This window comes from Xenopus laevis, chromosome 2S (genome assembly GCF_017654675.1).
Source record: "Xenopus laevis strain J_2021 chromosome 2S, Xenopus_laevis_v10.1, whole genome shotgun sequence".
Classification (NCBI taxonomy): Eukaryota; Metazoa; Chordata; class Amphibia; order Anura; family Pipidae; genus Xenopus; species Xenopus laevis.
Window position 1 is genome coordinate 33610850 of NC_054374.1, and position 20935 is coordinate 33631784.

At 38.3% G+C, this 20935-nt stretch overlaps 1 protein-coding gene and 1 long non-coding RNA gene across 3 annotated transcripts in view; one reads left to right on the forward strand and one right to left on the reverse strand.

Annotated features, from left to right (window-relative positions):
• The window catches only part of LOC121400462 (pyruvate dehydrogenase E1 component subunit alpha, somatic form, mitochondrial-like), a 31341-nt gene extending 23348 nt beyond the window's left edge, over positions 1-7993 (reverse strand). The window contains exon 1 of one of the 2 annotated variants that reach the window (XM_041583598.1): positions 7970-7993. Coding sequence is in view for 1 of the 2 variants with exons in the window: in XM_041583597.1 (XP_041439531.1) it covers positions 7878-7889 (12 nt within the window). In the remaining variant the exon portion in view is untranslated. Of the gene's footprint in view, positions 1-7877; positions 7905-7969 lie in introns of those variants that run through there. The other variant, XM_041583597.1, reaches the window with a different exon arrangement.
• Positions 7994-10088: 2095 nt separating this feature from the next.
• LOC121400463 lies at positions 10089-16894 on the forward strand. The gene is made up of 4 exons (XR_005965755.1): positions 10089-10198; positions 13620-13732; positions 15349-15550; positions 16830-16894. It is a non-coding gene; the product is annotated as an uncharacterized LOC121400463 (long non-coding RNA).
• The last annotated feature ends 4041 nt before the right edge of the window (positions 16895-20935 follow it).

The window sequence follows — 20935 nt, forward strand, 5'->3', positions numbered from 1 at the left end:
AATTTGGAAAAATAGCAGCACCTTTCCTGAACAAAGAAGAATTAATGCTTCTGCGTGATACACGGACATTTTTAACTTCTCAATGTGCACAAATTATAGTTATGCTTTTATACATATCAAACATATATACACATCAAGTTCAAAACCATGAACATTTTATCTATAACAAGACCAAAGTAAACATTTCTATAACTGCCAATAACAGGCCTTCAAGCGGTTGTGCATGTCCCTTTGTGACATAACATGATGACATCACAATAACTGTAATGTGTATGAAACCTGTTGCAGCCAACTGCTCTTCATTCTTAGACCGACTGAAGGTGAGTACAGACATGCTTCACATTTATGCATTTAAATGTGTTATAAAATGGCATTTTTTTCTGTAAACTGTTAGAAGTAGCGCAATCTCTTCAGACCAGTTATCTTGTTATGTGTTCAATTGGTTTAATTCTCTCCGACGTACTTTTACAATTATTTTTACAACAGAAATAATGTAGTATTTTAACTTATGGTTTATAGTTTTCACTTTTTATATTTTAACTTACAAATTATATTTTTCACTTCTTTCCTTCTAGATTCAGAGTCTAAAGAATTTTTTTGATCTATTGACTATTTTGGAAGTTTTATATCAATCTATAGAAGAATTACATGAACTTTATCACTGTTAATAATATTGTTAAATTGTCCAACAACCAACAATCCCCCAAGAGGAAGAGGAAAATCTCATTTGAAAGTGAAATTGCTAACAAAACCCGAAAACTTGTCCATGATGAAGTGAAGCAAAATACAGAAAGCAGTCGACAAGAAAATAACCCAGGTGCTCCTTTGAAGTCCCATGCAGAGGACAAAAACAAGGTGCATGAAGAGTTTTGGATCCCTGAATTGGGTCTTTCATTAAGGCAGAGAGAAAGGTTGCTAACCGGAAGAGGGATGTCCAGAGTATTTGTTGATGCTGTACAAACACTTCTAAAGAAGCAGTTTCATGCTGAAGGCTTGCAGTCCGTAGTGAAGGATCGTTTCATTCCTGTGTCTGGACCATCAGTACAATTTCATGTGGATCTAAAGCACGCTCACTGCTTTATATCCTGTTACAGAAAGGGTCGTGTAGAGATTGTAGACAGCTCTCTGGGGATCCCTTCAGAACAAACCCGGAATGAGATAAAGAAACTCTACAGAAAAGTGGTTTCTGACCCTTTTAAAACAATCAAATTTGCTCATGCCGATAGACAAGATGCCGCTTCTAAGAACTGTGTGATATATTCAGCTGCAAATGCTTATGAGATACTGAGCAATGGCAATGTCTGCTGTAAATATGATGAAGGAAAAATGAGGGAACATCTCTTCAAGTGTTTAGAAAAAGGAAAAATTACAGAGTTCCCCAAAATACTAAAAAAAAAGTAAGATAACAGCGGAAGAATGGTACGGCATCCACACATGTACAAGCTCTGCATGTTGTGTCAGATTAAAGCACTTAAGGAGAAAATCACTGACAAGCTTTGGAAATCACTGTCCAAATCACTGGACATCACTTTTGGAAATCGCTGTGCAAAGCTTGTGATTGAAATACTGGGAACACAATAAAAAAACCCAGAAAAGACTAGAAAGGAGAAACTTTCCCTTTAACCAGTCTGGCAGCAGCGAGTGAGTTGACAATTCTGTCAATATGACACTTATGAACTGAACTTATGAACTGTGCTGTTGCTTTTTGCTCCTTGCCTGCCTCCGTACCCATCTACAGGAGAAAATCACCGACAAGCTTTGGAAATCACTGTCCAAATCACTGGACATCACTTTTGGAAATCACTGTGCAAAGCTTGTGATGGAAATACTGGGAACACAAAAACCCCAGAAAAGACAAGAAACATTTTCTCAATATGACACTTATGAACTGAACTTATGAACTATGCTGTAGCTTTTTGCTCATTGACTGCCTCTGTAGCCATCGACATCGAAGAAATGGCGTGACTATTTTCTTTCAAGATTTACTCCTTATTTACTGTTTTTTGTAAACCATTTATCTAAATAAACAATGAATGCTAATAAAAAGCAGGGTTTCTTGTCATTATTCACCTGTAGTCTTACAAACTTCGCAATCTTAGGGGCAGATTTTTCAAGAGTCAAATTGAGAATTCGATATTCAAATTTTCAAGTTTTTTTATGGTCAAAACTGTCAAGTTCGACTAGGGAGTTATTCAAATTTGATTCGAGTTTTTTAAAAAAAATTCAAATTAAATTTTCAAAATTTATCATACTCTGGCCCTTTGCAAACTCAAGTTTGATTATTCGGCATCTAAAACCCACCAATGTTCTGTTTAGATCAACGGGAGACGTCCAGGGATCCATTTGGAGTGGTTTGCAGCCTTCCTGACATTCACGTTTATTTCAGAGAAAAAAAAACCTCACATCACAAGTTTTCGGGTCGATTCAATTCATCAGAGTTGTAAAAATTAGATTTTTTAAATTTCGATGTTCTGTGAATTGTGCAAAATGCAGAACATAGGGGGTTATTTATTAAAGTCTGATTTTGTCTGTTTCAATAAATTTTTTCAGGGTTTACAATATTCATTCCAACAATGATTTCCATATATCTGTAGAAAAACATGAACATGGTACATATAACTTCCAGTTAACAGTCCTGTATTATTAGTGTGTCTTAGTGTTTTATTCCTTGTGTTAGACTATAGTTAAAGGGTTGGTTCACCGTTGTTTTAACTTTAAGTATGTTATAGAATGTCTAATTCTTAGCAACTTTTCAATTGGCCTTTATTGGTTTTTTTCTTATATATGTAGTTTTTTAATTATATTTGTTTTGACCCATTCCAGCTTTCAAAAGTGAGTCACTGACCCCATCTAAAAACAAATGCCCTGTAAGGCTACACATTTATTGTTACGGCTACTTTTTATTACTGATCTTTCTATTTAGGCTCTCGCCTATTTATTTTCCAGTCTCTTATTCAAATCAATGCATGGTTGCTAGGGTGATTTGGACCCTAGCAACTGGATTGCTGAAATTGTAAACCGGAGAGCTGCTGTATAAAAAGCTAAATAACTCAAAAACCACAAATAATAAAAAATGAAAACAAACTGCAAATTGTCTCAGAACATCACTCTCTACATCATACTAAATGTTAACTCAAAGGTGAACAACCCCTTTAAAGCACAGCCAGGGCAGCATCCTGATCAGATATCTAAATGCAGACCAGTTTCGTCCTTATTGGGGCTCATCAGTGCAATGCAGGGTTTTTCAAAATATCTAAAGTTAGAACCACTAAAAGAAAGGGGGCTGAGTTATGATTGTCAAACCAGCAATAAATTTGCTTTTGTATGATCAGATTTATTTTTGTTTTTCACCTTTTTATTCCTTAGTAATGCTCCTATATGAAATGTTCCTACTTTTTGTAATTTGAAGAAAGTTTGTAATTAAAATGTACTGTTGGAGATAAAAATGCTGGCTGAGGAGAGATGTCCTTCATTCATATGCCCATAAAACATTATAATTACCGTAGCTGCACATTATGCTTTTGGAGATATGGGTCCAATGGCAGAAGGGAAAAAGATTCAAAATACAAATCTGCTTCTGGCTGTTATAAACTTTGTGACTAACTACAATGTGATCTGATTGGCTACAATAGAACAAGACAAGACAAATTACAACAGACACCAGGGGTGTCCAACCTGCGGCCCGAGGGCCGCATGAGGCCCAGTATGGATATGAATGCAGCCCAGCATGAAATGGTCGGGTCATTTCGCAAAGGATATGGCCTCCCAGACCTAATAGACCTGCCTCCTGCCACTACTTGGTACCCGACATTGGCAATTCATCTTGTTCCTGTTGCACTCTGGTTGTGCACATGTCTGACTTGTGCTCTTAACACTCCTTTTTTATGCATTGCAAAAACATGCATTACATACATTTGTTTCACATTGTATGTAGAAGGAGAGAGAAAAGGAAGAGAAGGGGGAAAAAAAGAGAAAAAAAATGAAGAAATAAATGTATGGAAATACTCAGAAAATGAGAGTGAAATAACACTTTGTGCTCTCTAAGTCCAGACACATTAACCACCTCAGTCTGTCGTCTTGTTAGGAACAGGCTTACTATGCCAGGTTGTAACAATGTGTTGACCTATGTAGTATGGAGGTGGGGGACTCTGCCCATTGCCCAGTTAGTAATAATAACATAATAATAAGTCTATTTAATATCCAGGTGTCCCATATTCCAGTGTATAGCTCCATCTGGTTATCCAACTGGTATTATAGTTCTTTTCTGTGCATTTTCTTTAATTTTACAAATCAAAAGTGTGTATTTTATGTGCGGCCCCAGACAATTTTTCTTTTTCCAATGTGGCCCAGGGAAGCCAAAAGGTTGGACACCCCTGATTTACACAGATTAAAAAACTGCAGATTCGCAAACCTCACAATCAGACCCACTTCCCTTTACCTGAAAAGCTCAAATATTTGGCTAAAGCCAGAGACAAAAAGACCAAACACGGGGTTCGCTCAAGATAAGGCAACATTACCAACAATTGTGGGCAGTTATATTGTACAAAACTATTACTTTGGTCTCCCTGTTAAGGAATGATGGCTCTGGACATGGCTCTGATATTCTTTGAAATCCCACACACAATAAGTGCGTCAGCAGATGGAATTAATTATCTGGACATCCAATCTATGATCTGATGATCTGACAGAATCCCTTGTGAGCATCTGTGAAAAGCAGATTCTGTTGCAAATTTCTAGGCATCAGTATAATGTCACAGAGGGTAAAAAAATCTGATAAAAACACTTAAAAGGGGAACAGACGCCCCAAAAAAATGATTCCAAATCGTATTATCATGTAAGTTAAGCAAAATTAACTTTAACTACACTGTATAAATTATTTGAATCTTGTTTCCTTTAATCTGGGAATTCATAATTATAACAAGCAGGCAGGAGCCATTTTGTGGACACTGTTATTAAGACAAGCCTTGCTTCATCTCAGAATCTTGTTTGTGCACCAGAATGGGGGACCTGATGTCCAATGCACTGGCTACAAAATTAAACGGTGGTTATGAGAACTGGGGGAATGTGGGGAAAGCAGAGACATCTAGAAAGTGCTGAATGGAAAATGAAAGTAATTGTCTGCACGCCTCTCTATGCCTAAGGCATAGAGGAGGGGCAGGCAATATTTGATTTACAGCAGAGATTTTTAAATGAGTTTACAACAGCTATGAACACATTAATTAAAAAAAAGAATTTGGATTTAATTTTGAAAATGACATTTATTATACAGCTTTTTATGGCTGGGTGACAGGTTCAAGTTAATCATAAGCTCAACTACAAGCCACCCCAACATAGGAGAATCCAACTATTTCTTGTTTGTTTCTGCTCCTGAGTTCTGCAGTCTAACCAGACACAGTTCTGTACAATCACCCACAGGTCTAATGGGCATGCTCCAAATGATGAGCCAAACACAGAACGGCCTTGTTAATTGCACAAGCCTGCAGCAATGGCTACATGATGCATAAGCAGACAAAATTGTCAAACCTGCCTGACCAATAAACTGCTAGATATTTATAATATATAACTATTGGTCGGGATACCATACATACCAAAAATTGTATGATCAACTTAATTTGAAAGATGGCTACAATTGCCATCTCACACAAATTGGCTAATGATTTACACTTGGTGCAGTTTAGATCCGCCTGCAATAACCACTTCCAAATCTCTTGATTAAAACCAGGGTCTGTGTGTGTCAGTGCCAATTAGATTTATAAGTTATAGAGAGAAAGAACCCCTTATTAACAAATATATTAAATTAACATTCCCTAGTTAGGGTTAAATTTCAATTTCCTTGGTGATCCCCCAATGACCCAACAATAACTAAGAACATTAAAAATTAATTAACCATAAATTAGTGTGATAAATTAAACCTCCTTCAATAAATTCAGGTATTTAAGGTGCAAGTGCTCAAATAAATAAACAGTCCCTTAGACTTCAATACTTAATTGTAAAGTGGCTAGTGCTTATAATAATCATTGATCCACAATGAATTAGTACAATTAATTACGGTACCCTCCTTTATTAAATTGAGGTGTCTAAAGTGCCTATACTCCAATCAATTAATGCTGCATTGAAATCCAACATTTAATTCTAAAGTGACTTGTGTTAATAAAATTACAAGATAAGTTCACAACATAAATTATCAACAAGCTCATTTCATTTAAATGTTAGGAAAATGAAATATATAGATGGTGGAGTTGTCCTACAGAAACAATCTTGTCTTTTTGCTATCTATGGGACAGCACAAAGATGGAGATGTCAGCAATACCTGGGACTGTGGTCTTGTTTATTAATCTATTGGAGAGGACTAACTTGTCTAAAAAACACAAATCTCAGGATGCTTAGAGAGAGATTGCTGAAAAAGGAGAAATGAACGAGCATAAACTACAACCACCCACAATTCGCTTGAGTAGCATGAAATCCGGTGTTAAGAAAATGTTTTTTAAAAAATCCCAATAATCATCTAAAATACACATCATACTGCACAGAAACTTGTGTAGACTGCAGCATGTTTTAAATCACATGCACATTTGTCAAGCATTTAACATGTGTCAGGTTTCAGCATACTGAGGTGCCAACTATAAATACGGGCCTTGGACCAAAATGAAAAACAGTCAAACTTCAATTTTTACATGTTTTTTGCGGTCCCATCTCTACACGATGCATAAAACACAAAATGTTCTTCTTTCTTGTTCAACATAGGTCTGCAACAAAAGAATAGTAAAACCATCTGACCAGTTTAGTCAGGTCCAAGCCCTTTCCTGTGTCGAGAATGTGAAGGAAGAGCACAGAAGTAGGAAGTAAAGAAAATCAGAGTACATCAAAAACAAAAAAATTGAGAGAGACCTACTGTTTAGTAAAGAAGTAGCCCAAGTAATATTTAAAATTAACAAAATCTTTATTAGGACATGCATTAGGCTAATCAATTTTAAATATTACTTGGGCCACTTCTTTACTAAACAGTAGGTCTCTCCTGATTTTTTAATTTACACTTCTAAACGATGAATAACCCTCAGACTGGGGGTTTTCTGGGATGTGACCACTGTATATACATTTTTTGACAAAAATTGGTTTCATAATTTTTTGCTCCAAAGGTAGAACTACACACCACAGAAAAATTGCAAAGAAAATCAGAGCCCTATTCTTGGGTAAGGCTAATGTCACAATTGGTGTTTTGGGAAATATCAAAACCAGACAAAGGTGCCTGCAATCTGTCTGCCACCTGAGAACTTTAAAGGGGAAGGAAACCTAGTCGGCGCAAACCCCCCACCCCCCTCCCGTTTGTTGCCCACCCTCCCTCCTCCCCCCTGGCCTACCCGTCCTGCTGGGCAAATGCCCCTAACTTGTTACTTACCCTTCTGCGCAGGTCCAGTCCAGGGAGTTCACCGACGACATCTTCTTCCACGCGATCTTCTTCCTGCTGTGAACGGCGCATGCGCAGTAGGATCATTTCGCCGGTACGATCTACTGCGCATGCGCGTGACTTTTGGCGCATGCGCAGTAGATCCGTACCCGCGAAATGATCCTACTGCGCATGCGCCAAAACGCCGTTCACAGCAGGAAGATGATCGCGTGGAAGAAGATGTCGTCGGTGAACTCCCTGGACTGGAACTGCGCAGAAGGGTAAGTAACAAGTTAGGGGGATTTGCCCAGCAGGACGGGTAGGCCAGGGGGGAGGAGGGAGGGTGGGCAACAAACGGGAGGGGGGGTGGGGGGTTTGTGCCGACTAGGTTTCCTTCCCTTTAATGTCTGTCATCTTCCACATGAGCACGGTGACTGCAGGAATGTGCAGAAGCAACCTGATTTGGCATTGTCTCTGCTTGCACAGGACATACCATGTTGGGCATTGGCCTAATTACTGAGGGCAGCTTGGATTTCCTGGAAACAGTGTGTAATAGATTTCATAACAACACAGGTCTTTCCTTACCTCATTAGCAGCCCCCTAAAGCCATCGCATAGCCAGGACAATAAAAACAGAAAGAGATCATAAGAAAAAAAAAATACAAAATGCACACAAAGTATACAATTCTATATTACAAGCACATATGTTCGGAAAATTCAGTAATTTGGGAAAGAAGAACCCAGAAGGCAAGCAAGGATACGGGGTGCCCCATGCAAACTCACATACAATTCCACCCATTCTGGCTTTTAGATGTGGTTTTAGTTTTCCTTCATACACTGTGCAACTGAAAAATTAAGTTGCAATGAAGAGTGCAATGATATTCAGACAATCCCGAAAATTGCATTGTACACTGCTACATTGCTGCAACAATGATAGTGACCTGCTTAACTTTACAAATAGTCACAGATCACTTCCCGTTATAAAGTATGCACCCGGGTCTAACCGCAAGCCTTTTGCCATTCTGTGGGGCTGCACTGTGTAACCTCATTAAGCTTTTCTCTAATAAATAAGCACAAAGTAATGTCCTGTTCTTCATCTTGCTCACTGCCCTCAAGACAGTCTCTCTCGTCTCTCTCTGATGCTGCGTCTTCCTTGGAGTTTCATCAACATCATATCTTGCTGTCTCTCATCTCTACATTGCCCATTTTCTACAACCATCTTTTTTTTGGGCTAGGAAATACTTATTACTTTGACATACTGGCTAAAGCCCTGTTCAATAAGCACAAGACACCCAAGTTCCGAGGAGAAAAACAGAATTAACACCTTATGATTTCAAGTAAGTAAAAGCTACTGTTTTATTATTAGAGAGAAAAAGGATTTTTTTTTTAAAAAATGTGGATTATTTAATTATAATGGAGTCTATGAGAGCCAACCTTTCCGTAATTCGGAGCTTTCTGGATAATGGGTTTCTGGATAATGGATCCAATACCTGTACTGTAGAAAAGTAAGATTATGGGCTAGTGCTGCCCTAAATATTCTGCTGGGGCTCCCCCCAGTGAAGAGGGCTCACAGCAGTAAATGCGATGGCCAGGTTAAAATGCAGTTTGCATGTGTTTGCTTTTGGTAAAATAGATTATTCCAAGTCCAGTTGGGATTAGACGAGTTCAATACCTGTTTGCTGCCCAAGATTATGTCAAAACTAAAGAAGGATTCCTGTTTGAGGATCTTGCTGTGGAAGGTTGATGTCTAAAAATGCAAAATCATGGCTCAGAGAAAACCAATACATACACTCTGTTTTTCTACTAATAGACTATATTAAAGGGACCGTTCACCTTCCAAACACTTTTTTCAATTTCTTCAATTACTTTCCATTATTTATTATTTACTTTTTTTCCAAAATTAAGTTGTGAAGTTGAGTTGATCCATTTCTCAGCAGCATCTCCGGAGTATTAGCAACTATTGTATCAATTCTAACAGCTGCCTGTAATGAAATCCAGGGTTTCGGCTCAGCAGGGACAAAGATAAATGTATCAATTTAGAACAGTTTACAGAGTCAGCGACCCCCCTTAAGCAAACAAACAAATGTTGGTGCAAGGCACTCCGGTACACCACGAATAGATCAGACCGAAAGATAAATAAAAATTGAAACCTTTATTGTACAAACATCTCTTGCCTGACACATTTCATGTCACTGGGACACTTGGTCATAGGCCATAGCTTTTAGCCTATAACTAAGTGTCCCAGTGACATGCAACGCGTCAGGCAAAAGCTATTTGTACAATAAAGGTTTCAACTTTTATTTATCTTTCGGTCTGATCTATTTGTGGTGTACTGGAGTGCCTTGCAGCAACCTTTGTTTGTTTGCTTATGGTTTATCCGCCCCCTTGAGCTGAGGGCCTGGGGCAGGAGCAACTGGGCCACTGATCTATTTTGGTGAGTTACTCGAACAACTGCCTATGTTTTGAGCTTAACTGTACTTATTCCGGCGACCCCCCTTCCCAGAGCTGGTTAAGAAGGTGAAAAATGACACGTTTCACTTCAATAATAGAAAAACTGTGACACATAGGGGCAGATTTATCAAAAGTCGAAGTTCGAAGTTAAAAAAAACTTCGTCACTTCGTAGACAAGCGTGCAGCGGAGCAGTCTCAATGCGGGTAGGCGGAGTCTCTGGATGCGCCTCACTGGTTGCCTAGCGACCGAAACCGAGAGAAGCGGGCTCATGGGCGAGTCTACGTAAATAACCAAACGGTCCAAATCGGGCGCAAACTTCTGTGGTTCTGTAGCAGCTCCCATTGGTACCGCCCAAGCAAATCGGTAAGGGAACAAATTGCATTTGGGGTTGGCTAAATGAATTCACACACACACACACTGATTTAATGCTAATTTCTAATGCTGAGAGAGTGAAAAAGTGATGGCACTTTGAAGCATGGAGTCCTAGGTAAATAGCCTAAATAAGTTTAGTTGTTTAATGGGGTTGTTCAACTTCACATTAACTTTTATTGTGATGTAGAGAGTGATATTCTGAGACAAGTTGCAATTGGTTTTCATGTTTTATTAGTTGTTGTTTCTGAGTTTTTTAGCTTTTTATTCGGCAGCTCTTCAGTTTACAATTTCAGCAGTCGGGTTGCTAGGGTCCAAATTACCCCAGCAACCATGCACTGATTTGGATAACTGACTGGAATATGAATAGAGGAGGACCTGAATAGAAAGATGAGTAATAAAGAGCAGCAATTACAATAAGGGCTGATTCACTAACTTCAAGTGAAGGATTCAACGTAAAAAAACTTTGAATTTCGAAGTTTTTTTTGGGCTACTTCGACCATCGAATGGGCTACTTTGACCTTCAACTACGACTTCGAATCGAAGGATTCGAAGTAAAAATCGTTCGACTATTCGACCATTCGATAGTCGAAGTACTGTCTCTTTAAAAAAAACTTCGACCCCCTAGTTCGCCATCTAAAAGCTACCGAAGTCAATGTTAGCCTATGGGGAAGGTCTCCATAGGCTTGCCTAACTTTTTTTGATCGAAGGATGTTCCTTCGATCGTTGGATTTAAATCCTTCGAAACGTTCGATTCGAAGGATTTAATCGTTCGATCGAAGGAATAATCCTTCGATCGAACTATCTGCGCTAAATCCTTCGATATTCGAAGTCGAAGGATTTCAATTCCCAGTCGGATATTCGACCCTTAGTGAATCAGCCCCTAAATGTGTAGCTTTACAGAGCATTGGTTTTTAGATGGGGTCAGTGACCCCAATTTGAAAGCTATGAAGAATCCTAAGAAAAAGGCTAATAACTAAAAAAAACTATAAAAAATATAAATAATGCAGACTAATTGAAAAGTGGCTTAGTATTGGCCATTCTATAACATACTAAAAGTTAATTAAAGGTGAACCACCCCTTTAATTTTAGTGGTTTAGTGCCAATGTTATATCCAGCACAATATACATTAGAGAATGGATAATATGGCATCAGCATCATATTATGCATTGACGGTAATGGGTACTGCAAGCCTAGCATATTTATTGAGAATCAGTGGACACTGGAATTGTAAATGCTATATTTTATATTATGAAAAAAGCAGTTTGCACTGGCGATATGTGATCTGAGATTTACAAAAGACCAATTTTCTCTGAGAACCAGGCAGTGCCCCAAAGCCCAAAATAAAATATGTGGTTTACAACAGCCCCTCTGTCACTTGTGGAATATCCAGATTGCTACTTCAGGCTTGGCAATGTTAATTGTGGAAACAGTTTATGCTGACATCCCAAACAGATTATATTGGAGAAGCAATGGATACTGGCACCATTACCATGTTATACAGAGAACGATAGTGGATACTGGCACCCCAAACACATACAGCGATTGGCAGGAGGCACTGGTAGCCAAGCACACAATCACAGTGCAGTCCTGTCAATGAAGTAAAGGAGTAAAATGAAGTTACAGTTTACACTGCTATGCCAACAACATGGGCACTGCAAGGCATCAATCAACATGAATCACAGGCCCACAATCATATAATTTATAGATATACAAAGTATATGAGACACCCCAACCGCAGTCTATTTTTCAGTACTTTCTGCTTTTCTGTTATTTTCATGTTTTCTCTGCTGCTTTCCTTTACTTTCCCTTCTGCTCTTACTTTTTCTTCACATCCAAGTAACTTTTTCAATATTTTTTTTTATTTTCCCACTCTTTTCACATTTGCTTGTCTATCAACCACCTTTCATCCAGCCACTTCCCTCAATTATACATTCTCAACATATACTTGCTACCCATTTCTGCCTTTCTGCATATTTTAATTTCTTTTCCCACTCTCTATAACTGTCATTGATCCAATTTTCTTCCACTTGTGTTTAACTTTTTTCTGCCCCTTTTCATTGTTCTGCTCTACTCTGGCTTACCGTGTTACTTCTCCCCATTACTCTCTGTTCCCACAAAACAAAATTAACACTGCTCACTCACTGACCTGCTGCCGCAGTCATATGTGTAGGGACCATGTGGGGGGCAGGACAGTACTGCTGTACTTCATCACTGATCCAAAGCCCCAATTAAGGAATCAAAAACTGGATTGGCTACAGGGAGTGTCTCTATTCACCTCCAGCCAATCAGATGCCCTGAACCTGTACCGGGACTTAATCTTTAAAGGTACCAGCACTTAAACTTTAGAAAATGTTTCACCTGTCATCATAGAATAGGAGCCAGGCACTGATATAACAGTCCCACTACGCATGTCTGAAACAACAGGCTGCATGTAGCATGCCCAGCTGGAATCTTTGCATCAGCAAAAGCAGTTTCCCTTCTTATTTTTTGTCAGGCAGGTCTCCCCAAGCCTTATTGAAAATCCGCCTATGCATGGCATCTAGGACGTAGCAGTCTTGCTCCAGATAACGCCTATGGATCTACAACTTTTGGGAACAGGCGACTGTCAGCTGATCTCTGTAGTATTGTGTTTGGGGGATCATTTAGGAGTGCACAGTGCAGGCTGTAGAGTTCTGCTGTTCTAACGTTTAGGAAAAAACTTTTTTTTGTTTTTAGTTGCCATGTTTCTGTGTTGTTGCCTTCATGTTGTTTTTACCATACCTCCTAAAATTTGAATACAGTAGAACCCCCCCTATTTTACGTTTTTCAGGGGGACCAGAAAAAAATGGTGTAAAATCCAGGAAAATGTAAAATCAGGGAAATGAATTATGCATAATATATAGGTGGGACCAAAAACAACAATGTAAAATGATGGGGGAACTTAAAATCAGGCTATGTAAAATGGGGGTTCTACTGTATTCTAAAGTGGGACAAAAACATCAGGCGCACTCAGCGTTTCAAAGTTTTTTAACCACGTCTGTTTTGTGGACACACCCCTAATGTCCATGACCATCTTATTAGTTACTTATCTTAAATTGTTACCAGGCCTTTAAAGGCCACCAAGGGATTTTAGGGGGCGGCATGTTACCCAACTATACCCACTTTGGTTTAGAAACACTTGGGCTGCGCAGGCGTTACGATAGTTTCCTGTGGGCCAATCTCAATTGCCCTTGTCCCAATGATGAAAATTTGCATGAATAAAGGGGAGGGGACAGGGGCAATGAACGGCAGTGGGTCTGGGGGAACCCACTATGTAAATCTGGCCCTGATTGTTACAAATGTATTGAAGTGCAGCTGCTCTGTGTTCTGGGCTCTCTGCCAAAAGCCTCTTATTGTAATTATATTTCAGAAACATTTGTATCTTTTTCCACAGGAGATCAAAGAGAAACTCTGGATATTTAATTAAGAAACCTGGGACTGTTGGCTGAGCTGTCAGTCTTTCACAAAGGATCCTAAAATAGTGAATTCGGTGCATCACTACGTAAGGTCAGGATCTCCTGTGCGGCCCAGGTGCCTTAGTCCAACACTAAGCCTATAACGAGATTAACGAGTTATCTTGCTGCTGTTGTAGGAAAATCAAAGCCACTTAAAAGGTACCCGGTGACAAAATATATCATCCCCAACCAAAGGTGCTCCCAGTTCTACCAGCCTCAACTGGATTGGTTGGGATACTATATTTAGCCAAACGTGCCCTTTAAGTCAGAATTTTAACCTGATTGGCCTTTAGATTGGTTCCCTCATTATATGCTTTCGACCTCTGAATGGGGGGTCCCATAGTTTGGGAACCTATGTTCTAGTTCATATATCCTTTACGGCAATGCCACACCAGGAGATAAATTGCCAGCTATAAAACTGCTTCTGAGAGGGAACGAATCTCCTGTAAAATCTTTCCCACTGGGTAAAAGCCATGTGTCCAGTCTCCCAAAATCACTTGAAGTTGCCTCAAGAGGAAAAGCTTTAACAGGAGATAAGTCGCCCGCAGAACAGGAGATTTATCACTGGCGATTAATCTCCTTGTGGACCATTACCCTTAAGGTGGCCATAGACGCACATATAATATTGTACGAAACTAATTTTCGTACAGAAGACATCAGCGATTGTTAGTGCTGAATCATTAGATACAGGTAGAATTCTGTTGTTTCTACCTGTATATCTGACGATTCAGCTCTACACATGTGTCTTGAAACAAACAATCTTTCTTGGAAAGATCTTTTCCAAGAAAGATCGTAATTGTTACGTCTATGGCCACCTTTGGTCTGCCGTACAAACTGTATATGTCGTTGCTAACAACATACCAGCAGCAGCAACTGTGAAAGGTAGAGCAGAGCAGATATTGGTTTTCGAATTGTAACCATAGAGTTGACTTTAGCCACAGAAAAGAATTATAAATGTACAAGTTCTGAATTACAGAAAGGATATCTCCAATAGATACAATTGCATCCAAATAATCCAAAATTTTCTTTGTATTAATAAAACAGTACATACCTTGTCTATGAACCAAACTAAGATTTTATTAATCATTTTTGGAGGCAAAACTCTGGTTTCTTTCATGTTTACATGATTTTCTAATGGACTTAAATTATGAAGATTTACGTTAGAATTACAGAAAGATCCATTATCCAGAGAGCCACAGGTCCTCAGCATTCTGGTTAACAGGTCCCATGCCAGATCTCTGTGTAGTATGGGCTTTGCCAATGTCACATACTGTTACCATCATGGTATCTCTACTTACCATTAAAGAAACTGTAACACTGACAAATTTTTTATTAGAAAATCCAATCTACCCACACTAATAATAGATCTACCCTGCATAACGTTTATTAATATCAATGCTTTATTAAAAAAATACAGTTAGAAAACACTGCTTCCTGTCTACTGGAAAGCGATGATAGGGCGACTCACTCTGCAGCTCTGCATCTTCCCCCTAACCCGACTTCTGCCAAAACTGGAAGTTAGAAACGATGCAGCTGTGGCATGCCGGTTTCCCAGTTCCTAGAAGAATTGGTCTCTTTTAAAATTTGGTAATGTCCAGTTTCTTGTTGTGACAGCTTTGCTAATGTCTCTTTACATAACTGATATGCTCTTATTGTAATGATGCACAGGTGGCGCAAGGTCCGGAGCAGAGTGACCTCCTTGTGAAGTTTGTGGCAGCCAGTGGGGTCGCTGTAGTGCCGCACACAGCGAGTCGCATCGTAGCCCTCATTGTGCACAGATTTGAGTGCAATCTCCGTCCCGTTACGCAAAGTTCCCTTGTGGACAAATTTCGTGAATCTGGAGCCCACATACTGGAGGCCAGTTACATAGGTGAGATCCTTGCAGCCTAAAGCCCCTGTCCGACCCATTATATCCCTCGGCAGCAGCTCCTCTGCCCTCCCTGGGGGGATCCCATCATCCCCCGACCCCCCCAGAAGAGAAGTGAGCAAGAGGAGCAGATCTCCGCGACTCTCCAGGATTTCCCTGTGCAGCTCGGCCTCAAGCTATTTGTGCCTCCCATTGTGGGTCGAAACTGTCAGAAACTGGAAGTTACCAGTTTTTAAAAGAGACCAATTCTTCTAGGACCTGGGAAACCGGCATGCCACAGCTGCATTGCTTATAACTTGCGGTTTTGGCAGAAGTCGGGTTAGGCGGAAGATGCAGAGCTGCAGAGTAAGTCACCGTTTTCCAGTAGACTGGAGGCAGTGTTTTCTAACAGTATTTTTTTAATAAAGCATTAATATTAATAAACCTTATTCAGGGTAGATCTATTATTACTGTGGGTAGAATGGATTTTTTAATAAAAAATGTTTTAGTGTTACTTTTCCTATAAGGTTATTGTACCTGTAAATACCTAGATAATTTGGGAAATGCACACCACTGATTTGTAAAAGGCAAGGACGTAAGAGAATAAAGGTGTACTGTTTAAAGTAATGATTACCCTAATTTAAGTAAGTGGCCATATATCATGGGCTGTATTATTTGGCTGTTGTTTTAAAAATGTCTTTTTTTTTTTTTTTGTCCCACAAAATTCTTCCTCATCGATTGCTCTAGTTTGTAATTAAGCCTTGTAAAATACTATGTACACTTGCACTGCTATATAAATGAATACAATATACATTTGCAAGTGTGAAAGATATTTATATACATGCAGTTATTGAAAGAAACTACTGGGGGAGCTGTGTGATAAAGAAAAGATTGAAAGTATTAATTGGGATTTTGTATTTGTGTAGGAAAAGGGCACAGGTAGCACCCAAACAATGCACTTTCCCCAATCTCAGTTGCGCTTAGGAAACAGAAGGGTCCCCATGAAATTTTGCACATTGCTTGTCTGCTACCATAAGTGATCTGTTGCTAACTATTGCTGCTAAACTGTATAAGCCTGCCTGGCTTTGTTTGGGCAGTTTCTCTGGTTTTAACCACACTGCCAAGTCAAATAATTAAAATAAGGAAGGCCAACTAAAATACTGCTAAGAATCAGACATCAACTAAAAGTTAATTTAAAGGTGAACTACTACTTACATAAAGGTGAACTACTACTCACATAAAGGTGAACTACTCCTTACATAAAGGTGAACTACTCCTTACATATTTCTTCTTTATTTTGCAGGGTTATGGCATTGCCTGAGATGTTGAGCACTTCCATGTCTATCAGCCTCCCTACAACCATCTCTAGAGAATCAGTGACAGAAAAGGATTATCTTTTGCAGAATGCATCGCATATGTAGGTTTTCATGTTCCATTTTTATTTAGGTAATCCTGTTTTCTTTAAAGGAGGTGGGTATCTTTATGCCCATTACTAAAGAAAAGGGAAAATAAAATTACAGCAATAAATGTTTTGTCTGGTTGCATTCACTTAGTTTAATCTTGAAGCTAAAATAAATGGTTTTGCAAGTGACTAGGAATTTTTATTAAAGGGAAGGCAAAGAGAACATTAGCCAGTGCAATGTTTAACAATTTACTGCCAGTTTGAACTCTGTTCTACCCACTTTCATACATACATCAATGTGATCCCTAGATTGTGGGATGGAGACTGTTTTACGTTTTATACATAAATTCTAGGCTTCCCATATATGTAAGACTGAGGTAATAATGTCACGAAAACCTACTCTGCATTGTTACTGATATAAACGATTTACAAAAATGGTTTAGAATTTTTTTTACTGTCCCGTTATATAAAAGGTGGGGCTTGCTGTTAATCAGTTTTAAATCAGTTTTACCTTATATAGAGGCACGGTGCCCAATACATTGCTTCTCTGCTTTGTTCTAGATTTTTGTAATTTCAGTTTAATAATGTACAGAAAATGAGAGATTTTTTTTAAGCTTTTCAAAAATTCATTACATTTTCGTTATTTTGCATGAATTTTCTTTGCTCATCTCTGAAGACATCCCGACTTGCAAGCATTTCCACTTATTCCCATGTTTAGCACAGTGGAACGCTTTTTCTATATCCCTTGTCTTGTGTTTGTTATTTTTGGGGATCTCTGTAATTCCCTGTAATTCTGTTTTCTTTTAAACACTTAGGGGGTTATTTACTAAACTCAGAATGCAAAAATCCCTAAAAATTTGTGATTTTTTTTTTTTTATGAAATCAGACTTTTAAAAAATCACTAATTTTTCGGAATTTATTAAACCCAGAGGATGGAAAAGTCTGAATCAGAAAGTCCAGCATCTTAGACTTGTGGAGGTTGTACATAAGTCAATTGGAAAAGTCCCAAAGATTTTTTGATGTGCGCTGGGTTTCATGAATACCCCAAAGTTTTGGGAGTTTTCGGGGGAAAAAGGATAAGAAATCTGAGTTTTCGGTTGAAAAATCCGAAAGAATTGTGAAAATCTGTTTTGTTTTTTTTTCCTGCAAAGCAAATTTTTGGGAAAGTTTAATAATAAATAAGCGTAAAAAAACCCGAGCACATTTGATTGATGTTTGTAGCAGAAAATGTTGAGATAAAATTGAACTTTGATAAATAACCCCCATAAACAAGTGTTCCTATATTTTGCCATTATCATACTTTACAGCTGACATGTCTCAGTATGCCAAACATGTTAGTGGTTGCTATTGTTTATATGCATCAAGAAATAAGAGGGCGTTCAGAGGGTCAGAAACGACTTTACTGTAAAGCAGTGCAATGTTCTTTGGTTGCTCTTTTGAACGTTAATTTGAACAACTGTATTTAAAAAATAAATAGATTGCACGACACCCTACTTCATGCGTTAATTATAGCAAATAATCACAGCAAACAACACCAAAAAAAAATTATACTATACATATATTTATATTATACATGCCACCCACTCACTCCATACATATTTCGAGCCATTGTATCTGTATTGGGTTACATCCCTATTATACCTGCATAGTTACATCAATCCATACTGCAGGGTTCCTTCCTTAATTTTTTTTTAATTAACCATATCCCTGGGTTACTTGATCAAATAATTATTCTTTCACTCTATATAGCAGGGCCAAAACCATGCTAATGCATTAAAGCTGCTTAGTTATTAAATTAACTGAGATATTAAAGGCTATATAAAACCTATATCCATTGTAAGTTATTTCGTTTTTTTATTTGTTATATCTTTCTTTTTATCATGCAAAACAGTATAAAAGGGATGTTCTGCTAACAACTGTTAGCTGGACAATTTTTATGCTATTTAATTTCGTGCCATGAAGTTTACATTGGCATATCATAAATCAGACTTCCACTTGACAGAAAATATTTGGAGCACTTTAATTCAGTTTCTGATGGATCACATGTATTTTTGGGTACATTTTGAGTTATGACCCACAATTATGGTAGGCGTAGAGCATTTGTGCTAAGGAACTGTTCCTGCCCACAATGGCCCTGGAAATCTGGCGATTGCATTCAGAATTGCACTTTGTTTCCTGAATTAGTAGTTGTAAATGAGCCCTTATATGTCACTATAACAAATCTGTTGAATCTGATATAGCTTAAGAATTCTTATCAACACTTGGGGGCTATTTACTAAAATCTGAAAATTTCTCACTATTTTCTTAAAACAACTTTGACCAAAGACTCCCATCCACATTTTTATCCTATTTATCAATACGTTAACTAAAAAAATCTGGTGTATGCAAAGACTCAATAAAGTCGAGAAAAAAATCTCGATATAATTTTTTTTTTACATTTGACGCCTGTAAACGCCGCTCGAAAACCACAAATTATTCAGACTTTAGAACAAAACCCTGCGCAGATCATGATATCTTCCAATTGTAAATGAGCCACTTGCCATTGAATTCTACATGACCTCGGCAGGTTTGAGATGGAGTACTTTTTTATTCTGACTTTTAGCAGCATCTGGGTTTAATAAATCACCAAACATTTGAGTTTTTTTTCTCCAAAAACTCCAACCAAAAAAAATCTGACTTTTAAAATTCTTTATAAAATTCATAGAACAATAATATTGCTAACATGTAACTAATGACAAGAAACTCTGGTTTTTATTGGTATACATTGTTTATTTACATAAATGGTTTATAAAAAAAAAACAGTAAACAATGAGTAAATCTTGTAAGAAAATAGTCACGCCATTTCTTCGATGTAGATGGGTACGGAGGCAGGCAAGGAGCAAAAAGCAACAGCACAGTTCATAAGTTCAGTTCATAAGTGTCATATTGACAGAATTGTCAACTCACTCGCTGCTGCCAGACTGGTTAAAGGGAAAGTTTCTCCTTTCTAGTCTTTTCTGGGTTTTTTTATTGTGTTCCCAGTATTTCAATCACAAGCTTTGCACAGCGATTTCCAAAAGTGATGTCCAGTGATTTGGACAGTGATTTCCAAAGCTTGTCAGTGATTTTCTCCTTAAGTGCTTTAATCTGACACAACATGCAGGGCTTGTACATGTGTGTATGCCGTACCATTCCTCCGCTGTTGTCTTACTTTCATTTTAGTATTTTGGGGAATTCTGTAATTTCTCCTTTTTCTAAACACTTGAAGAGATGTTCCCTCATTTTTCCATGATCATATTTACAGCAGACATTGCCATTGCTCAGTATCTCATAAGCATTTGCAGTTGAATATATCACACAGCTCTTAGAACCGGCAACTTGTCTATCGGCATGAGCAAATTTGATTGTTTTAAAAGGGTCAGGAACCACTTTTCTGTAGAGTCTCCTTATCTCCTTCCGGGTTCGTTCTGAAGGGATCCCCGAACAGCTGTTTACAATCTCTACGTGATCTTTTCTGTAACAGGTTAGAAAGCAGTGACTTTTCTTTAGATCCACATGAAATTGTACTGATGGTCCAGACACAGGAATGAAAGGTTTCTTCAGTAGGGGCTGCAAGCCTTCAGCATTAAACTGCTTTTTTAGAAGTTTTTGTACAGCATCAACAAATACTCTGGCCATCCCTCTTCCGTTTAGCAACTTTTCTCTCTGCCTTAATGAAAGACCCATTTCAGGGATCCAAAACTCTTTCTCCTTGTTTTTGTCCTCTGCATGGGACTTCAAAGGAGCACCTGGGTTATTTTCTTGTCGACTGCTTTCTGTATTTTGCTTCACTTCATCAGGGACAAGTTTTCGGGTTTTGTTAGCAATTTCACTTTCAAATGAGGTTTTCCTCTTCCTCTTGGGGGATTGTTGGTTGTTGGACAATTTAACAATATTATTAACAGTGATAAAGTCCATGTTTCTTCTATATAGATTGATATAAAACTTCCAAAATAGTCAATAGATCAAAAAATTCTGTAGACTCTGAA